Source organism: Purpureocillium takamizusanense, chromosome 1, assembly GCF_022605165.1.
Source record: "Purpureocillium takamizusanense chromosome 1, complete sequence".
Classification (NCBI taxonomy): domain Eukaryota; kingdom Fungi; phylum Ascomycota; class Sordariomycetes; order Hypocreales; family Ophiocordycipitaceae; genus Purpureocillium; species Purpureocillium takamizusanense.
Window position 1 is genome coordinate 2,201,391 of NC_063068.1, and position 17,871 is coordinate 2,219,261.

Here is a 17,871-nt window from a genome sequence, read left to right on the forward strand (position 1 = left end):
GTCTACATGCAATCATACTACATCCAGCACGTCGTCCGACTCCCTCCCCGTCTATTGCCGTATCCACTTGCATGCCAGAGTCATCAGACAAGCACAACAAGATGATGAGATGCCCACAGGTCCCGTCCCTCTCTTCGACCATGTGCGTCTGCGTGTGAGCCTTCAGACATGACGGCGGGCACCACATGGCCCCGCGCGCCCAACGTTCTCATTGACCAACGCCGTGAAAATGAGAAACAAAAATTGTTGTATGCAAAGCGTGTCTCTGTCTTTACGCTGTTGTCTCCGGGCGTCTTCTATCCACTTGGAGCCGCGGCCCTCTTGCCGCCCCGGAGCCAGAGGTACCTGTTACACACGTACAAGAGACCGACGCCGACGAGCACCAGTGCCACCAGCTGCGGCGGGAGCAGAACGGCGGCGGCCAGCACTGCCATGCCGTAGCGCCGCATGGTGTCGACCAGCTCGTCCCGGGCTTCCCGCCGTCGCCGGAAGTCGCCCCGCAGCTCATTCTTTGCTGCCCGGGCAGCGTTGTCTGACGTGCGGGCGTCTTCCCACGCCCACTCGTCGGCGTCCTCAACCTCGTCACCCGTGTCGTGCTCTGACTCGGCTGGTCATTGGTAAGGAAACCCGCCACCGCGCGCACGACCGGCGCCACCCGTGTTGAAGTTGAAGCTGGCTCCTCCAGGGAAGCCGCCAGCGGCGCCAGGGAAGCCTCCAGCGCCTCCGGGGAATCCACCAGCGCCTCGGAAACCACCGCCTCCGAAGCCGCCTTGGTTGCCCATCATGCTGAAGAGGATCTCTGGGTCGATACCACCCATGCCGCCGCCCATGCCGCCACCTCCGCCAAACATGTCGGCAGGGTCCATCAGATCGTCGCCGTTATCGTAAGCGGCCTTCTTTCTGCGAACAGAGTCAGCAAACATCGTACGCAGATGAGCCATCATGACCGCCATGGGGACCTACTGAGGGTCGCTCAAGCACTCATAGGCTTCTTGCATATCCTTGAACTTGGCCTCAGCCTCGGGATCGTTGGGGTTCTTGTCTGGGTGGAGCTTGACGGCCATCTTGCGGTAGGCCCTCTTGATCTGGTCGGCATCACAGTCCTTCTCTAGGCCCATGATCTTGTAGTAGTCCTTTCTCAGGCTCTTCTTGAGTTCCAGCTCGGCCTTGCGCACCTCGGTGGGGATGGAGCGGTCCTCCGGGTCGAGCTCCTGGATCGCCTTCCATTCCTTGACGGCATCTTCCCACTTACCCGCCTGTCCCAGAGCATTGGCCTTGGTCTTCCTGGCCTTGGTATAGCTGGGGTCCAGGGTCACGGCACGGTCGGCGTCGGCAATGGCGTCATCGTATTGCTTGAGCTTGATCTTGCACACTGCCCGGTTATGCAACAGCTTTGCGTTGGTACCTCGGTTGGAAGGATCCACGTCCAGGGCGGCCGTGTATTTCTCAACAGCAGGCTGTAGCCGGCCAGCCTTGAACTCGACATTGCCCTCCTCCTTCATGCGGTCCAGCTTCTGGACGATCCTCAGCCACTTGACCGCGTCACGGAAGTCAGGGTCGCAGTTGATGGCCATGCGAAACGCCTGTATGGCCTTTTCGTTATCGCCTTGGCCGTAAAGGACACGACCACGAAGGACAAGAGCCTCGGGGTCTTGGTTGTTGTGTCGCAGCAGCGACATGGCAATGTTCTGTGCCTCACCCAGCGAGTTCTCGCGTCCCATGGCGATGTACGCCTCGCCGCGCATCAGCTGCCACTTGCGAGGCTTGGTGACGCTGGGGCCGAGACCACGCTCGGCCTGGTCCAAAGCGTGCAGAACCATCGACCCGGCCGTACCTTCGCGCAAGCTGTTCTTGGCGGCGTTCACATGGTGGAGCATCTCCCGAGTGGGTGCCATGTCCTTGGCAGATGGCGGCGGGTCGATGCGTCCAAAGGTTGTCATGGCCTCCTCTGGCCGGCCGAGGCCTGTGTAGATGCGTGCCAGCCTCAGCAGAATTTTTGAGTTTTGCGGATCGACATCGGCGGCGTGGGAGCAGTCCTCGAGGGCAGCCTCGTACTGACCATTGGACATGAAGGCGGCGGCGCGGTTGCTGAGGAAGGTTGGTGAGTCGGGGAACAAGTCGACGGCTAGAAATGATGGTTTGTCAGCACAACGCTTAGATGATACATGGTTGTAGGGCTTAGGGAACGCACCCTTGGTGTATTGCTCAATGGCCTTGCTGTAGATTCTCTCCTTGAAGAAGCGGTTGCCAGCGGCCTTGTAAGCCTCGGCGTCCTCCATGGGCGTGGGGACGGGACTGGAAGGGTTGGACTTGTGCGGCGGCGGGGCGGGCGCTTCGTCGTGGGCGGTGCCGTTGGGAATAGGCACGGAGAAATTTGCCTGGGCCGAAGGGTTCGGGGTAACGGGCGGCGGCGGCGACGACGAAGACGAGGGTGCGGCGCCGTTGCCGTTGACGGGCGGCTCCCGGTCAATGTCCATGGCGTTGCTGCCGCTCATTGCGGAATTGGCGAGGGCGGAGAAGCGCTTGCGCTCCTCGGGCGGCAGGTTCAACGGATGAATGTCCGAGTCAAACTTGCTGCTCCGTCGCGACGACGACGTGGGCTCGGTGGCGTGTCGGGAGAGCCTCGAGATGCGCGGCGACGACGAGGACTTGGAGGCGGCAGGGTCGCGGTCTCTGGTCGAGTCCCGGTACGAGGCGGGCCTCGAAGATTTTTTGGGCGACGACCGCGGGGTGGCCGACGCGGACGACGACGTCGACTGCTTGGTGGGGGAGGGAGGTTCCGAATGAGGGTGCTGCCGCGAGTCGTGGTGACGGTCGTCGAGGTTGGGACTGGAGGCGTGCTTCTTGGACGCAGAAGACGACGAAGAGGGTTTCTTGCTGCCGCCGAAGAACTTCATTGGGGGCGGCCGGAATGCGGGACTGGGCAGGCAGCGTCGAGGGCGAACTCGACTCAGCGGTACGGCTGTCCCCGAAACAACGGTATGCCGGTTACTGGGAACGGAGGGGCGGGGGGAGGGGGGGGGGGGGTCCAGGTCGAGGCTAATAAACGGGTGTCAAGGTCCCAAAGGGGGAAAAGTCTGGGGCCACCAGGCGGGAGCGGCAAAGGGAAACGACGGCGGCGGCGCTGGGTGTGTTTAAAAAAAAAATGCGTGCGGCGTTGCGTGCGGGAGCGGGAGGACGCGAAGGAGGGTGGAGGGGCCCCCTTCGATGAGAAACGAAGATGGGAGAAGTCGACCGAAAACAAAGGCCGAGCCAGGGGTGGATTCGAGCAGCCCCCAAGTGACCAACGCGAGAGAAGACAAAGCGACGTCGGAGCGGAGCAGAGCAGAGCAGAGCAGAGCGGAGAGCAGAGCAGAGCAAAGGAACGCAACGCAATGCAACGGACAGGGCGGGTGAAGAGGGAAGTAGGAAGAGGAAAAAGGAAGAGAGGGAGCGGAGAACGAGCGAGAGAGAGGGAGGGAAGAGTGACGAAGGTCTCCAAAACGCCAACGAGAGAAACCGAGAGAGCCCAGCAGCACAGAAGGAAGGTACAGCACAGCTCAGCGGTGCACGGCGGCGCCCTGCAAATGGTAGGTGAGATCCATTAGCCACAGCACACCTCACAGCGAGCCAGTAAGGTACGATATTCTGTTCTTTCAGCGGCGCCCGGGCTCTCCTCTCAGGCCGCCTGGGTCCCCCTTCCCAGCCCGCGATTTATCAGTACGTAGTCGGTGGCAACGACAGGCGGGATGATTGACAGTGGCCCCCGGCATGGGGTGCCAAATTGTGACTTTGACTGGCCGGGGGGAAGAAGAGACGAGAGAAATAAAACAGGACCTCCCAGGGGGGGGGGACGGTAACGTGTCGTCACAGGACATGGTGCCACGGATCAAGTAATGAGAAAAAAAACATGGACTTTGAAGACGAGCAGGGGAAAGGGGCATCGACGAGGCTGGCTCAAACATACATAAACGACGACGGTCGTCGACGGCCTCGTGCCTCGTGCTCGATCCCATGACGCCGCTCGATACCTTCGATAAAAAGCCACCCATCGTCACCGACACCGGGCGTGTCTTGGACATGGGGGCGTCGTCGCCCAGCGCAAAACGGCACACACACAGTCAGGCGCGCCGCTGCCATGCCATGCCATGCCATGCCATGCCCATGCGCACCGCTGCCGCAACCCGCACCCACCGTCATGGGGGCCCCGTGACCTCTGAGCGGCTCGCAGGTCTGCCTGCAGATTCGCAACAACCTGGTGGGATCGTCCGTCCTCCCCTCCCTTCCCGTGGGTACCTGACGTGTCCGGGGCGGGCGTCCGTCGACTCCCCGTTCCCCTTGCTCTTCCGCCCCAACCTCCTCCTCTGCTGCCGCTCGCTGCCCTGCACTGGATGCCCTGCACTGGATGCCCGTCCACTCGGCCAGGCCACCATCGGGTCGGGGGGCGGGGGAAGGCTGCTGTCGCCAACGGACCGCTCTGTTTCGCCGGGGACCAGAGCTGCTTTTCTCCGCTTCGCTGTCGCGCTGTTGTGCCGGCAACGCGTCGCGCGCGCCCATGCAGGCTGCTATTGCTATTGCTGCTGCTGCTGCTGCTGCTGCTGTTGATGCTCATCGCTCGTCCTATCGCTAAAAGATGGTACAAAGTACTTCTTGTCCACCCATTGTACATTAGTACCTAGGCCCGCCGCCATGATGTCTTTGTGCATCCGGCTGGCCCCATCATTCATCACTCAAACGGGGCCTTGCATCTACGCGGAACGCGTTTCTAGAAGGTTCAGTGGGGCCGGCCCGGCTGCCGACGCGCCCCGGCCGGCGGCTCCTGCGGCTCCTGCGGCGTCCCCTGCGGCCACTCTGGCCGCTGAAGCTTCCATTACACCAGACGACAGTCCGGCGGCTGCACGGACACAGGTCGGGAGGTTCCAGGCAGGCACCTCCGCTCATGCCGTCGCCACAAGCTGAAAAATGCCGTAGTGAAGTTGACTCTGTTCAGGGCCTACTTCTTGTTGCGCACTTGTTGTAATAAAGCGCTGACTGGCTGCGCTGAAGAGACACGTGTCAGAGTCGGCCGACGCACATCAGCTCTCCACGTTTTCATCACATCTCGCGTCGGGGCCTGCACCTGCCATCCAGCCGATGGCGTCACAACCGCGACACTTTTGCTTGGTTAATCCTTTGCGGTATCATAGCATTAATACGGATTTTATGTCTCATCCAATGTCATGCGCCATGTCATCAAGTAATCTTGTCCCTTGTGTTGCACAGGAAAGACGCCGTGGAACCGCGCGAGACACCCGATCGAGGCTGCATCCTTGATGCTGCAGCGTGCCGCCGGCCGCCCCCTTACCAAAGCCAACTGTCAGCAGACCTTGGCCTGCTCTGATGAGTGGCCAAATAAACAAGGCTGCAAGCAATAAAAAACCGTCTCCCTGGCGACGACGAATACACACGCCAGGTGTAATTCGGGCAGCGTAGTTCGGGACCAGTCCTACTGCGTCTCACGGTAGCGGCCAGGTGCCTCTCAGTCCTCCGCGTTTCCATTTGTGCCGTTGTCGGCACCTCCATTCGCCCCCATGATGGAGTGCACAAACTCCTGATATTTAAACACCTCTCCCTTTTTCGCACCGAGCTGGGCATTCATGTTGCGATTGAACGCCCGCCGGCCGGTGAAGCCGTCCACTACCTTGTCAACCTCGGCCGCCGTCAGCGCGCGCTCGCCAGGTTCAGGCGCCGTGTTGAGCAGGGCGTCCCGCAGCTCGGCCCAGTTCACCTGACCGCTGTCGTCATCATCAAAGGCTGAAAATGCGGAGAGGAGCTCGGCGCTGGGGGAGAGTGCCGCGAGCGCCTCGGCGAGCGAGTTGAGAAAAGCAGCCAAAGCGATGGTCTGCGGCCGGGATGGCGGGAAGAACTTGGCAACGTCAGAGTGACCATTCGGTAGTCCTGGCAAGCGATACTCGTCAGCAAAACTCCCGGTAACAAATGCCACCTGGGCAACTAACCGAGCTGGCTCAGCATGTCGGCGACATCCTCGCGGTTGACGACGCCGTCGCAGTCTCTGTCTAGGATCTGGAAGCCATCCCGCAGCGTCCTGACCTGTGCGGGCAATAACTGGGAGAGCGCGTTGCCGTTGCTCAGTGCCGTCATCGGCGGAGGCGCTCTTGATGAGGACTGGGGTCTCTGAGGCGATATCATGCTCTCGGCGGGCGTCTGCGCCCTCGGCGTCCAGCTATCCTGCGTGCTAGTCGGCGTTGTTGGTCTCGCGAATCGGGCAGCTCCGCCCAGCGGTGCGGCTTTGGTCGGTGATGCGGAGGGAGTCGTGTGTCGCAGCGGCGAGGGCGACGCGGGTGATTCTGGTCGTCTGAAGGGCGAGCCACGCGAGGGAGGCGAGCCGTAGCCGAGCGGAGACGGCTTGTATGATGCTGATACCGACTGTGAAAGGATGAAGACGCGTTCTGTCAGCTCTCCTGGATCGCGGCGGCGTTTCGGCTTGGCGCACTTGGGGGCTGCTACCATGATTGCAGGCGGACCCGTCTGACGGGTGGCGCGCCAGGTTGGCCAAGGAACGTCGGATCTACGCGGGGAGACACAGGTGGAGAACGGGCGATGGATGCGTGTGCAAGTAGGCTCGTGAGGGGAGTCTGGACAGACTAATTGTCGAGGAGGCTGCTGCAGTTGCTATTGCGAACATATGCTGAGATGGACTCGATGCCGCTCGTGGGCGAAGAAAGCGGTGGTGTTGCAGAGGCGTTGAGTTTCCGTGCACGCGCAGAGCGTGCGTCAAGTGTCTCGCCAAAGTAAACAATCCAGCGCAGCAACAACCGTGACAACGACAGCCTTGCAGCGCAGCGGGGCGGGGTCCAGGCCCAGCTGTTGGGGTGGTGTGTGCCCGCACTGCCTGGTGTGTGTATGCCGGTGGGGTCGGGTCTGGGCTTTGCCTTGTGCCTGCCATGCCTGCAACAAGAGACTCTCAGGTGGTGTGATGGGTGGCTGGAGTTTGGGTGGCTGCGCAGTGGTCCCATCCTGCTCTGGTAGGTAGTGGCTCGGGCAGATGTGGCGTCAAGCTGCAGCGCTCGGTGGCGCCCGCACGGGAAAGCCCTGGAACCCGTCTTGAGGGACGAAAAGGGGACCACTTATTAGGACAGGTCAGTCGGGTTAGAGGGTTTGATGATCGCGCAGCGGAAAGAGACGCGTTGTGCCCACGGCACAGCCAGCCAGCATTGTAGGAGGACGCACAGCCAAGTTGGAATTGGTAGCTGCCCTGGCCATGATTAGGGGTCCTCGCAGGGCGCCAATCCATTATTGGCGCGAGTACAGGGGACCACCTGGGCAGGTGCGGCACCTGGCTCGTACCTAGGTACCTGTTACCCCTGAGAGCGCCCCCCGGCTGGCCACTCAGGCCCGAGAATTGGCCCAAGATCGGACGAGCCTGCCAGCTTGCTTGCCCTCGTCCCACCACGACCATGAGTGCAACGCCCACATTCATTGTAGGTGTCACCCAGCCAGTGAGGTGTGGTTGTGGGTGGTTGAGAGAGCACGAGGTGCCCTGGGTGCAGCCATGGAGGGAGGTACCCTAGGTACTAACTTTTGGTACTAGGTACCTTGCGTGGACCCGGACGTTGCACTTTTTAAGCGGCACAGCACGCTCCCACCACGAGCCCTGGAGCATCCCAGGAGGGCAGCAGCTCCTGGCACTAACTGATACGTACCTAGTTAGTACACAACAGGGCATGTGCGAATCTTGCCTGCCCGGTGCTCTGGTCGGTTCCACTTCCATGGAGCTCGTTGATTGATCGATCCGCCACACGAGGGCGAGAGAGAGCCCCTGGTCTCGTGTTAACTTTAAGGGGAGATGCAGCGGCACCACCATGTCATGTCTCAATGCTCTCCTCGCCCTGCCAAGCATTGGTGCCATTGATTCATCGCTTCGCATAGCCATCAGTCGCGAGCACGTCTTCTGCGACACGTTGCCTTCACATCAGTCAGTCAGTCAGTCAGTCACTTGATCGCTTGAGGAGCGTCCATCTCTCGCTTCCTCAAGATCCAACTCAACGATCGTTCGTCGACCAACGACCGACCCCGCATTCCCCCCTGACCAGCTCCTGACCGCTTCTGCGGCGGATTCCCCGCCTGCCTGCGCATGGCAAAGCGACAATCCGGATAACTGCTCTCCCGTGCCGACGGACATCTGTCGCCGTCACGGAATCGACCGAGCCGAAACAGGGGCCCGTGCTCCACGACCACGACTACGACTACCATCACGACCTTGACCTCTCTCGACGGCGTCGGCTCCGCCGCTACTGCTTTACGCTGCTCTGGTCTGCTCTGGTCTGCTTTCGCCTCCTCCTCCTCCAACCCCCGCCCCCCTGTGGCAGCAGCCCATCAGGTACATACCCAGGTTACTTCGCGCATACAACGACCCCCGACCGAACAAAACAAAGCAAAGCAAGCCGGCGGGGCTTGCGGCTGGCCGCCCACGCCGCCTCTGCATCGGCATCCTCGTCGGTTCATATCCCGCCGCGGTAGGGCGGGCTCCCTCGCATCCCGACCATGGCGGCGACGTCCACCGCCCTGCCTTTTATATCCCGTTACAACAGCGCCAGCAACACCCGCTCGGATGCTTCGCTGCCGAAGCGAGCCTCGCTGTTGTCCTTTCCCTCGTCGCGCTCCGCCTCCGACATGTCTCTGAACTCCCGGCAGGCGAGGTCGCCGCAGCCGCTCGTCGCCGAAACGGACCGCACCTCGGACCCCAGCGCCAAGTCCACCACCCCGTCGCTCGGCCCCTCATCTCAGCACTCGTCCCTGTCGGCGCCGCGCCGTGTGAATGCCGACGCCCGCTCCTCGCGGAGGCTCAAGTCCCAGTACCCACGCGGGTCCCCAGACAACCATGTCGAGTACATCCTCGTCGCCTCGTTCGACATTGATCGCGGTCCCGTCATGGAGCACCAGTATCCCGTGGCCATCACCGGCGACGAAAACATGCTCGCCGAGCTCATGCTGCCCGACCAGGCCCACGCTCGCAACCAGGACTGGACCATCTTCTTTCTGCACAAGGACACGAGTCAGGAGGAGGAGGACGAGGAGCGGCAGATGAAGGAGCGCAGGCGACGGCGGCGCAGGAGACTGCGGGACCGCGCCGCCGGCATCATCACTGAGGAGGACGGCGACGAGCCCCAAGACGACGACGACGACCTGGACGACGACTTGGACGATGACTCGACGGACAGTGAACCGGAAGGGGGCGAGGGGCCGCCATTGATTCACGTCTTGAACCTGGTCAACACAAAGCACGACAAGTCCGTAAAGCGAGGCGCCATTGTAAAGGCCATGGCCATCTGCACGCGGCATCCATTCCTCCACATATACAAGGTGAGCCTAGCCGCGCGTACTTCCATCATGTCACGGCCGAGTAGCTGACCGCAACAAACAGCCACTTTTGCTGCTCGCGCTGGAAGAGTACTTCAAATCTCCGGTTCCAGAGACCCTGGCCCTGCTGTATGATGCTGTCAACGCCATGGACCTCTCCCTCATGCCGAAGCTCAGCATCTTGGAGAGACATCTGCTGCTCGCCAGCGAGAACAAGGATCTCTTCGTGGAGAAATTCGAGAAGATGATCCAGATGCGCATGGCCGAGGACAGGGGCGAGGTTCTCGACACGGGCAGCGGCGACGAAAGCAGGAGCCTGACCAAGGTCACGAGCATCTCCAGAGCCGGCACCAAGGCCCACGTTGAGGGCGGAAGCCAGTCGGTGTACTCGGTGCCAAGAGACACGCACGAGTTCGAGAGCAAGGTCATGTACAAGGGCATTCCCATCCCCATCAAGGTGCCGACGGCCGTCATGCCTGAGACGGTGGGAGACTTTTCCCTCATCAAGCTCATCCAGAACTTTTCCGACCCGCACGCAAAGTCGCCGCAGCCATTCGCGCTGCACCCACACTTGACGACCAACGGCACGCACACGCATCCCATCATTGTCTTGGTGAATGCGCTGCTGACGCAGAAGCGCATCGTCTTCCTGGGGCACAACATGCCGTCTGGGGAGGTGGCTGAGGCGGTACTCGCGGCATGTGCGCTCGCCTCCGGAGGCACCTTGCGGGGTTTTACTCGACACGCTTTCCCTTACACGGACCTGACCAAGATTGAAGACCTGCTCAACGTTCCTGGCTTCATCGCCGGCGTCACCAATCCCACCTTTGAGAACCACCCCGAGTGGTGGGACCTTTTGTGCGATCTGCCGAGCGGACGCATCAAGATCAGCAGCAGGATCGAGCCTGCAGCGGTGACCGAGGGGCTGATCTTTTTTCAGCAGCAGAACCCGTCTCTCGCCAACATCGCCGCCGGCAACACCAACAATCATCAAGACTTGACGGGCGATGCGGCCTTCATGACGGACATCCTTAAGAGCATCGCTGTGAGGCACGGAGAGCGAGTCATCCGGGCCAAGTGGCGCGGCTGGGTGCTAAAGTTCTGCCGCATCGCCGCGCAGTTCGAAGAGAGCGTTTACGGTGCGAGCGCCCTCTATATTGGGAGCGAAGACAACGAGATGACGCTCCCCGGCGCCAGCGGTCACGGGTACGTCTGGGCCGACGACGCGGCCAAGAACAAGGAGCTCGCCGGCAACGTGACGAGGATCGAGGGCTGGCGCAACACCCGCAGCTACTATAGCTACATTCAAGTAGGAGACCCTCTCTCATGAGGACATCAACGTGACCGACATCTGCTGACTAGTATCCTTGCAGGACCTCGCCCAGCTCTACACTGTCCGCCCCCTCAAGGGCCTGGACCTCGCTCACATGCACGACCGGCTGCGCATGCAGCGCTTGTCGCCGACGCAGAGTCGCGATATTTACCTGACGCTTTCCAAGTACATTCACTCCTACGACGAAATCTGTCTGCTGCTAAACGTGGCGCCCGAGTCTCACGCCGGCCTGTTCTACCTCGCCCTCGGGTTGTTCCACAAGGAGCGCGACGTGAGGCTCAAGACGGCCGAGCTGCTGGAGCGCATCTCGCAGCACGAGGCCGGACAGCACTGGTGGCGGAGCTTGAGCCGATTCGAGAGGCTTGCGTATGAGCGCCTCCGACGCGAGTCCGAAGCCGAGCTGCGGGCCAAGCTGGAGAAGGACGGCCTCAGTCCGGGGCCGGAGAGGAGAATCAGCTAAGTGGACCGGGGACACTGGGTGTATCAGTCACTACTACCATTGGGCGGCGTTTCATCCTTGCGATGGCTTATGATGGGACATGCGGGGGTGTATTTCACGGGTCATGACTTGAACGAGACGCTTTACCTGCTAAAGACAGTGACAGAGGGCAGGCATATTTGGGACTTTGGGCGGTGCGGTTGCTGTGCATTTTGGATCACCCGAAGGCGCGAGCAGTGAGGTGGACTGGCGACCTCGATGGCATTAGTATTTTGAGGGGACGGGCGACCAGGGTAACATGGGGGGCCCTCGACACTTGATCATACTCCGTACATACAAGCATCTTGTAACTGAATAACGGCCCATGCCGGTACCTTATTAGACCTCTGTATTTGGGCTTGGGGCTCTCCCTTATTTTGTGGTCTTCTCCTTGCCTTTCCTTTCCTTTCCTTCTTTTCACAAAAGGCCAAGAGCCTTGGCTGCGTGCTTGACGTGGTCCTCACCAAAGGTGGAGATGAAGAAGTAGGAGTGATCGTAGCCCTGTGACTGTCAGCGGGCACAACCCGACAAGAGAGGGGATGCGGGGTCGGGGATGGTGTACGCACCTCTTGATAGCGGACCTTGACGCCCTCGATGCCGGCGTCCTTGACGGCCTGCTCAAAGTTTTCGGGCAGTAGCTGGCCCTGCTTGTAAAAGTTGTCGCCCGTACCCTAACAACCGTCGTCAGAAAAGTTTTATACGACGACGACGACGACGACGACGACGACGACAGGGCAAATCACAGAGAGAGGCAAAGAGGAAGCGGGTTATCGGGCAGGGAAGGGAGAGGCGGGGCGTACCACGTCAATGAGGCAGTTGAGCGGGCCCTTCCACGCCTTGACCAGCTCGGTGGCGTCGTGCTTCTTCCACTGCTCCCTGTCGTCGCCGAGGTAGCCAGAGAAGGCCTTTTCGCCCCAGGGGCACTTGGAGGGGTTGGAGATGGGGGCCCAGGCGCTGACGCTGCGGTACATGCCGGGGTTCTTGAGGAAGAGGGTGAGGGCGCCGTGCCCGCCCATGGAGTGGCCGGCGATGGAGACGCGGGCGGGGTCGAGCTCCCGGAACTCGGCGAAGAGCAGGCCCGGGAGCTCGCGGGTGAGGTACGACTCCATGCGGTAGTGGGCGGCCCAGGGCTCGCGGGCGGCGTCGACGTAGAAGCTGGCGGCGCTGCCAAAGTCCCAGGCGTCGTGCTCGCCGGGGAGGTCGGTGCCGCGCGGGGAGGTGTCGGGGAAGACGAGGGCGAGGCCGAGGCGGGCGGCGTGGGCGTGCAGGAAGCCCTTCTCGGTGACGTTGTCGGGCGTGCACGTCAGGCCGGAGAGGTAGACGAGGAGGGGCGAGGGGGACGAGGGCGACGCCGAGGGCGGGAGGAAGAGGTTGAGGTTCATGGGCGTCGCGGTGGTGGCGGAGGGGTGGGTGAGCTTGAGGAGGCGGCCCCCGAAGGTGGTGATGGTGGCGTTGGTGGTGAAGGCCATGGCGGGCGACGGTGGTGATGGGGGAAATTTCCTTGCGTGGTGGACGATTTACAAGAGGGGGGGGATTCTATGAGGGTATTCTAGGGTCGAATAAAGACAGTCCTAGGGGGGATCAAGGGGATGGATAGATGGGAGAAAGACGTCGGGCAAGACTATGGACGACGACCCAACGATGTGCTTGAACGAAGTATGTATGATGGAGGTTCGGCGTCTGAGGTGGAGGAAAGTCGGCATCGCAGGCGGGCGGGGGGGGAAGCTGAGGTGGGGCAGGTAGGTAACTAAGGGTGGGCGTTTGAAGCTGCTGTGAGGGGCGATGGGGATGCTATGACATCGCCGATGGCGGGGTGATGTGGGGGAGGGAGGGAGCTGCCGGCCCGCCGTCCATTGAGAATGGAAGCTGGAGCAGTGCCCGAAGCCACACAGCAGCAGCAGCTGCCGATGCCACTGTGAGGTGAGTAACATGGTCCACTGCCCAAGGGATTGTTTTAGGTTTTTTTTTTCTAAAAAAAAAAAATCATTCTCCCACTTTCTCGATGCCGTCGCCGTCGTCCGGACTCCTCCCCGCGAGGTTGGTTGCCAAAACCCGCGTGCGCGCTGTGCTGGAACGGAGGCCGGCGTGCGTCCGTCCGTCCGTCCGTCCGTCCGTCCGTCCGTCCTCTTTAGAGGAGAAACGTGGCCCATCCTAGATGACGGATCTGTCTCGCCCGACGCGTGCCGCATATGGAGGCTTCAACACCAGGCAATGGGCCGGGATGGTCTGCCAGTCGTAGCCTCCACCGCCAGAGCCGGGGCCGGGGCCGGGGCTGGGGCCGGAGCCGGAGCATCGACCGTCCGGGTGCCCCACCAGATGCGGCGCGGGCTCGCTCGCCCCGGAGACGATGCCGCCGGAAAGTAGTCTTCAACTTCCTGACGCCGTAATCTGTGCGTATATACAAGCTAATCTCTCGTTCTAGCATCTCCCGTCATAAACGCCTTGCTTGGCACATGCAGAATAATAAGCGACGCTATATCTCACCACTCTACGACATTCCTCATCTTTTAGATGAGAGAAACGAGTTTACCCATCATAATATGCGACCGCGGCCAGGACCATGAGTACACCGGAAAACCAAAAGAAGAAAGAAAAAATTAGGCGGTATCATCACACATTCGGTCAATGCGCAATGCGTCAAACGCGAGGCCACGACGTGTCTAAGCCGCTGCCTTTTGCATTCCGAGAAAGGCATCCCTAAACTCATGTGCGACTGTGCGACACAATCCAGGTCAGCAAGGAGCTACTAAAAGTCTCCAAGGAGGGAACGCCGGCCACTGACTCATAGAATCTTTGAACCGCACGGCCAGGACCTGCGCCTCGGAGCCGTTGCTGCTCGTATCAGTGTCTTCGGCGGCGCACCATGTCCAGCTGCGGTCCGAGTGGACAATGGGGAGGAGTTTCATCTCGGGCGTGACTTGGAGAACCAAACTAAGCTTCCCGTCACGTCATACTCCACTTTACCCATGCGTAAGGAAACCCTCATAGGTGACTCACTGTGGTGGTCGACGCACACTTGCCCCGTCTTTACGTACTTGGCCAGCAGCATCGGCATGCCGCATCTGTCCCATTGAAGAGTCATGTTGGCCATGCCACGCTCTTTCCAGTACTTTTTTTCGCCGCGCACAAACTCGAACACGCGACCCCTCCCTTCAAAGTCACATTTTACTTTGTCGAAGGATGTGTCAGAGCCGTATCCGCGGTCTGCTGAGGACTCTGGTGGAGGACTGTAGGGCGGCGCGGCGCCACCCGTCACGGAGCTGGACCCGACAACCGTCTCGTAGCTGGGCGGCTCCTCTTCTGCGGGCAGCCCCGGCATGTCGAGCGCGGCCGAGGGCAGAACTACAAGAGAGGGGACCGACGCCTTGACTTGAAATTCCTCGTTGCCGCACCCTACAGATATGACAACTTCCGAGCCGTAATCTCTTGTGATGCCATGGCTGGCGAAAGTCGGTGGCGGCAGCTCAGGGGCGGCCAGGCTCGATACTTTCGGCCACAGGTCGACCTCTGTGTTGGCCGGCAGGGCAACGTCCAGCGTTCGATCCTCAAAGAGGACTATTTTATCAGTGTGCCGCAGCGTCTTGTTCCCAGGTCCCTGAACGGTAGTGTTCATCTCCATCGCCAGCGTCACGCCCTGGACCTGGAACCTGCGCTGCGACGCCGCCGGCGTGGCATTGTCCAGCCGCAGGGTGACCAAGAGCGGCAGTGGTTCCCTCCGGACGAGCCGCGAGGGGACCCGCACGACGATGGAGAAGGACGTCGGGGTCTGGCGGTTTCGATAGATGAACGAGTTGAACTTGTCTCGAAAGGACAACGGCCCGTCGGTCCTGACGTCGAGCCTGTGCGGCAACGGCGCAAGGGCGAAGCTGCTCTCAAAGGTCACGAGCGTCTGTGGCGGCGGCGGCGGCGGCGGCCCTACCGGCTCCTCCTCGACGGGCTCAAAGTCGAGCACGCGCCTCGCCGTGCAGGTCTTGGCCCCGCGCCAACGCTCGGCCGATGCCAGCTCAAGCTCGGCTTCGAGGGCGTACTCGACGGAGCAGTCAAAGGGCTGACCGAAACACCTCAGCGACGGGGGAAGCGGGCCGTCGGCGGATGCGGTCCTCGACGAAGCAGCTCCGGACCCCGTCGGCCCCCCGGAGGGAAAGGCGAAGGAGACGACAGCTGAGAGTCGTCCAACGTCTCCGGCGACGTCGTCAAAAAGCAGGGCGCCTCTATCGAAGACGCGCCGTTGGCTGAGGAAGTTGACCGTCGCCTCGTCGGAGCGGGCGGTCGTCTCGCTGGGCACCGACCACGGGAGGCGTGACGGAATCGTTATGCGAGAAATGCCTCGAAACTCGACGCGCAGCTCGCGGACCTGGAGGCGGTCCAAGCCTCGCAGCTCGACCCGCCCCGTGAGTTCATCCCCGGGGCGGTGGACCTTGTCCTCGGGTTGGTCCAGGACGAAGGCGATGCTGGGGTTTTGCATGATGAGGGCGGTCAGTGGTGGGATGGAAGTCGTGTGTGGTGTGGTCACCGCTGAGAGGGGCGTCTGTTGACGGGGGTATTTATTATCGTGAGTTGCGCCATGCCATGCCCCGCCATGTTGAGTTGCGCCGGTGCGTGTCTGACACCTTTACGCGGAAGAGTGAGGCGGACCACGAGGTGGGTGGAAGCGGGGAGGAGGAGGAGGAGAACAAGGCAGCCTACGAGGTAGGTCAAGTTGGTACCTCATTAGTTTAGTATATCAGCAGGCAGCGCTGGGCCGCACTAACACGTCAAGCCGCAACTTGCAAGCAGAAAAAACGCCTCGGCAGCCCCCCCCCATGTCGTCAACTGACGGCATCCAAACTGGGGAGACAAACAATCATTACGTATGCCTCGCGCGCGGGCCACGACGCACCGTCCTGTATCAGCTCCGAGTGAATACAGGACTGTGCCCCAGCTTACTCCGCCACGGTTCTAGAAGGAGCCCGCAGCCAGTGCCACCGACGATGGCCTCAGGGTCGCACCAAATTCGGCGCCGCAACCACCACACAAGCCACCAGATATATATGCGATGCATTGTTATTGTATAATTATCATCATGCCACCGACGGCCGGGATGGCGCCAAGCTATACACGTGTGAAAGCAAAGGTAAAATAAGAAAAATTGAAACAGGAAGGAAAAAAAACGGCACAATGCCCAGCTGCCCCCTGTTTCCCCCCCCCCCTCCCTCAGCCCTTCAGGAAGCAGTCAAAGCTGGCCACCATGGTGCCCCAGCCGATGGCGCTGAGGTTGTACTTGTGCGCGTAGTTAAAGTCGACGGCGCCAAAGGTGCAGCCCGTCGGGCTCCTGCAGTCGCCGCCGCAGTCGTAGGCGCGCGGGAAGCAGGCAAAGTCCTCGCCGTCGGGCGCAAAGGTGCTGATGTTGCGGTGGAAGGGCGGCTTGAGCTGCTGGCAGTCTTTGAGCGGGTACACCTTGTGCTTGCAGGTGCCCGTGGAGTCGGGGCCGGTGCAGAGGAGGACCTGACGTGTTTTGGGAGTTTTAGTACGTGTGTGGTCTTGAGTCTCATGATTTTCTCTCTTTGTCCTCATCGTCGTCGTCCATATATCGCCTTTGGTTGCGGATCGGATAGACGACGACGACGACGACGAAAACGACGAAGGACGTGCTGGGGTCTGTGGTTGGGGCGGGGACTTACACCTCCGACGGCGCGCTTCTCGACGGGCGACGCGCCGACTGCGGTCGCAGAAGCCATCATGGCGGCGGCGACCCATGTGACGAGTCTCATCTTGATGTTGTTATTGGTGATGTGGTGTGAATGTTGTCTAGGGTTGGGGTGCCGGTTCTTCGTCGTGCGTGCGTGCTGCTGCTGCTGCTGCTGCTGCTGCGTCGACCGACGCGAGGGACGACTAACTACTGGAACACACGAAAAAAGTATGTCGACATGTGTCGCAGAGCCAGAAAGGATAACGTAGCAGTTGACGTTATTGTCTGAAAGGACGGCAGATGGGACCATGGGCAGCCCTGGCCCGTCTCTGGTCAATGCACCGCCGCGATCGGATCACGCAGCGTCTCGTTCTCACCCTCTCGGCCTACGTCGCTGCTGTCGTGCGTCAGAGAGCGTGCATGGCGCCACTTGTATACTTGCGTAGGATGTATATATGCGTACGTACTCTGTTCACGGGACGATTGCCATGAGGTGGCACAGTACAGTACAGTACAGTACAGTACAGTATACATCACCATGACAAAAACACGCAGCCCGCGTCCCTCCCGCATGCGAGGTCTGGTGTGCCGCTGGGTTTGTTTGTGGTCTGCGCCCCCCGCCGGCATCTCGTTTCGTTGGTGTTGCACACCGCTCTGGCCCTTTTGTTGTTGCGCTCTTGTATACTAACTACGTAACTACCAACTAAAGTTATTTCACATGGATAGGTCAACGGGGCCTGTCACCCGGAGCCGGCTACGTTTCCGTGACGAATCGTCGTCGCAGTCGTCGTCGCAGTCGCAGTCGGCACCCTCCATCGCCGCGGGACCCGACTCTAGATTCTTGTTAGTTGCTGGACAGTGCCATACATTGGAAAATCATCACACCCAAACGTCATGACCACCATGGCGAGGCATGGCAGCCCTTCCTTCCCCCTCCACCAGCTCACACTACCACGTACTAGTTAGTTAACGTACTACAGCGTTGGGTGAATGAATACGAGGACGTGCCGGCGCGTTGCCTCAACGGGCCACGATCGGCGTCCACTGCCGACC

The 17,871-nt window shown here is 60.8% G+C and overlaps 8 protein-coding genes across 9 annotated transcripts; 1 reads left to right on the plus strand and 7 right to left on the minus strand.

The window, feature by feature from the left end:
- Positions 1–296: 296 nt before the first annotated feature.
- JDV02_000709 (uncharacterized protein) lies at positions 297–449 on the minus strand (the record flags this gene model as incomplete). The annotated part of the gene is made up of 1 exon (XM_047981549.1): positions 297–449. One exon carries the CDS (start codon positions 447–449, stop codon positions 297–299), a length of 153 nt encoding a protein of 50 aa, XP_047837509.1.
- A 162-nt stretch (positions 450–611) lies between these two features.
- On the minus strand, positions 612–2,897 carry JDV02_000710 (uncharacterized protein; the record flags this gene model as incomplete). The annotated part of the gene is made up of 3 exons (XM_047981550.1): positions 612–900; positions 964–2,125; positions 2,192–2,897. The coding sequence occupies 3 exons, from the start codon at positions 2,895–2,897 to the stop codon at positions 612–614; spliced, it is 2,157 nt and encodes a 718-aa protein (XP_047837510.1).
- Positions 2,898–5,497: 2,600 nt separating this feature from the next.
- JDV02_000711 (uncharacterized protein) lies at positions 5,498–6,489 on the minus strand (the record flags this gene model as incomplete). Its single annotated transcript, XM_047981551.1, has 2 exons — positions 5,498–5,916; positions 5,976–6,489. 2 exons carry the CDS (start codon positions 6,487–6,489, stop codon positions 5,498–5,500), a joined length of 933 nt encoding a protein of 310 aa, XP_047837511.1.
- A 134-nt stretch (positions 6,490–6,623) lies between these two features.
- Positions 6,624–6,995, minus strand: JDV02_000712 (uncharacterized protein; the record flags this gene model as incomplete). The annotated part of the gene is made up of 1 exon (XM_047981552.1): positions 6,624–6,995. One exon carries the CDS (start codon positions 6,993–6,995, stop codon positions 6,624–6,626), a length of 372 nt encoding a protein of 123 aa, XP_047837512.1.
- A 762-nt stretch (positions 6,996–7,757) lies between these two features.
- Positions 7,758–11,570, plus strand: JDV02_000713 (uncharacterized protein). The gene is made up of 3 exons (XM_047981553.1): positions 7,758–9,342; positions 9,404–10,648; positions 10,713–11,570. The coding sequence occupies exons 1-3, from the start codon at positions 8,524–8,526 to the stop codon at positions 11,130–11,132; spliced, it is 2,484 nt and encodes an 827-aa protein (XP_047837513.1). The 5' UTR covers positions 7,758–8,523; the 3' UTR covers positions 11,133–11,570.
- Positions 11,349–12,724, minus strand: JDV02_000714 (S-formylglutathione hydrolase). Its single transcript, XM_047981554.1, has 3 exons — positions 11,951–12,724; positions 11,717–11,821; positions 11,349–11,651 (listed from the first exon to the last, which is right to left on the minus strand). The coding sequence occupies exons 1-3, from the start codon at positions 12,617–12,619 to the stop codon at positions 11,568–11,570; spliced, it is 858 nt and encodes a 285-aa protein (XP_047837514.1). The 5' UTR covers positions 12,620–12,724; the 3' UTR covers positions 11,349–11,567.
- An 897-nt stretch (positions 12,725–13,621) lies between these two features.
- On the minus strand, positions 13,622–15,829 carry sbp1_1 (Ran GTPase binding protein Sbp1). Of its 2 annotated transcripts, XM_047981556.1 has the most exons (3): positions 14,148–15,829; positions 13,933–14,067; positions 13,622–13,863 (listed from the first exon to the last, which is right to left on the minus strand). In XM_047981556.1, exons 1-3 carry the CDS (start codon positions 15,613–15,615, stop codon positions 13,811–13,813), a joined length of 1,656 nt encoding a protein of 551 aa, XP_047837516.1. In that variant the 5' UTR covers positions 15,616–15,829; the 3' UTR covers positions 13,622–13,810. The 2 variants fall into 2 exon arrangements, with proteins under 2 accessions (XP_047837516.1, XP_047837515.1); XM_047981555.1 differs by having other exon boundaries at positions 13,648–13,863; positions 13,933–15,829.
- Positions 15,830–16,169: 340 nt separating this feature from the next.
- Positions 16,170–17,248, minus strand: JDV02_000716 (uncharacterized protein). The gene is made up of 2 exons (XM_047981557.1): positions 16,811–17,248; positions 16,170–16,634 (listed from the first exon to the last, which is right to left on the minus strand). The coding sequence occupies exons 1-2, from the start codon at positions 17,126–17,128 to the stop codon at positions 16,344–16,346; spliced, it is 609 nt and encodes a 202-aa protein (XP_047837517.1). The 5' UTR covers positions 17,129–17,248; the 3' UTR covers positions 16,170–16,343.
- Between the last annotated feature and the right edge of the window lie 623 nt (positions 17,249–17,871).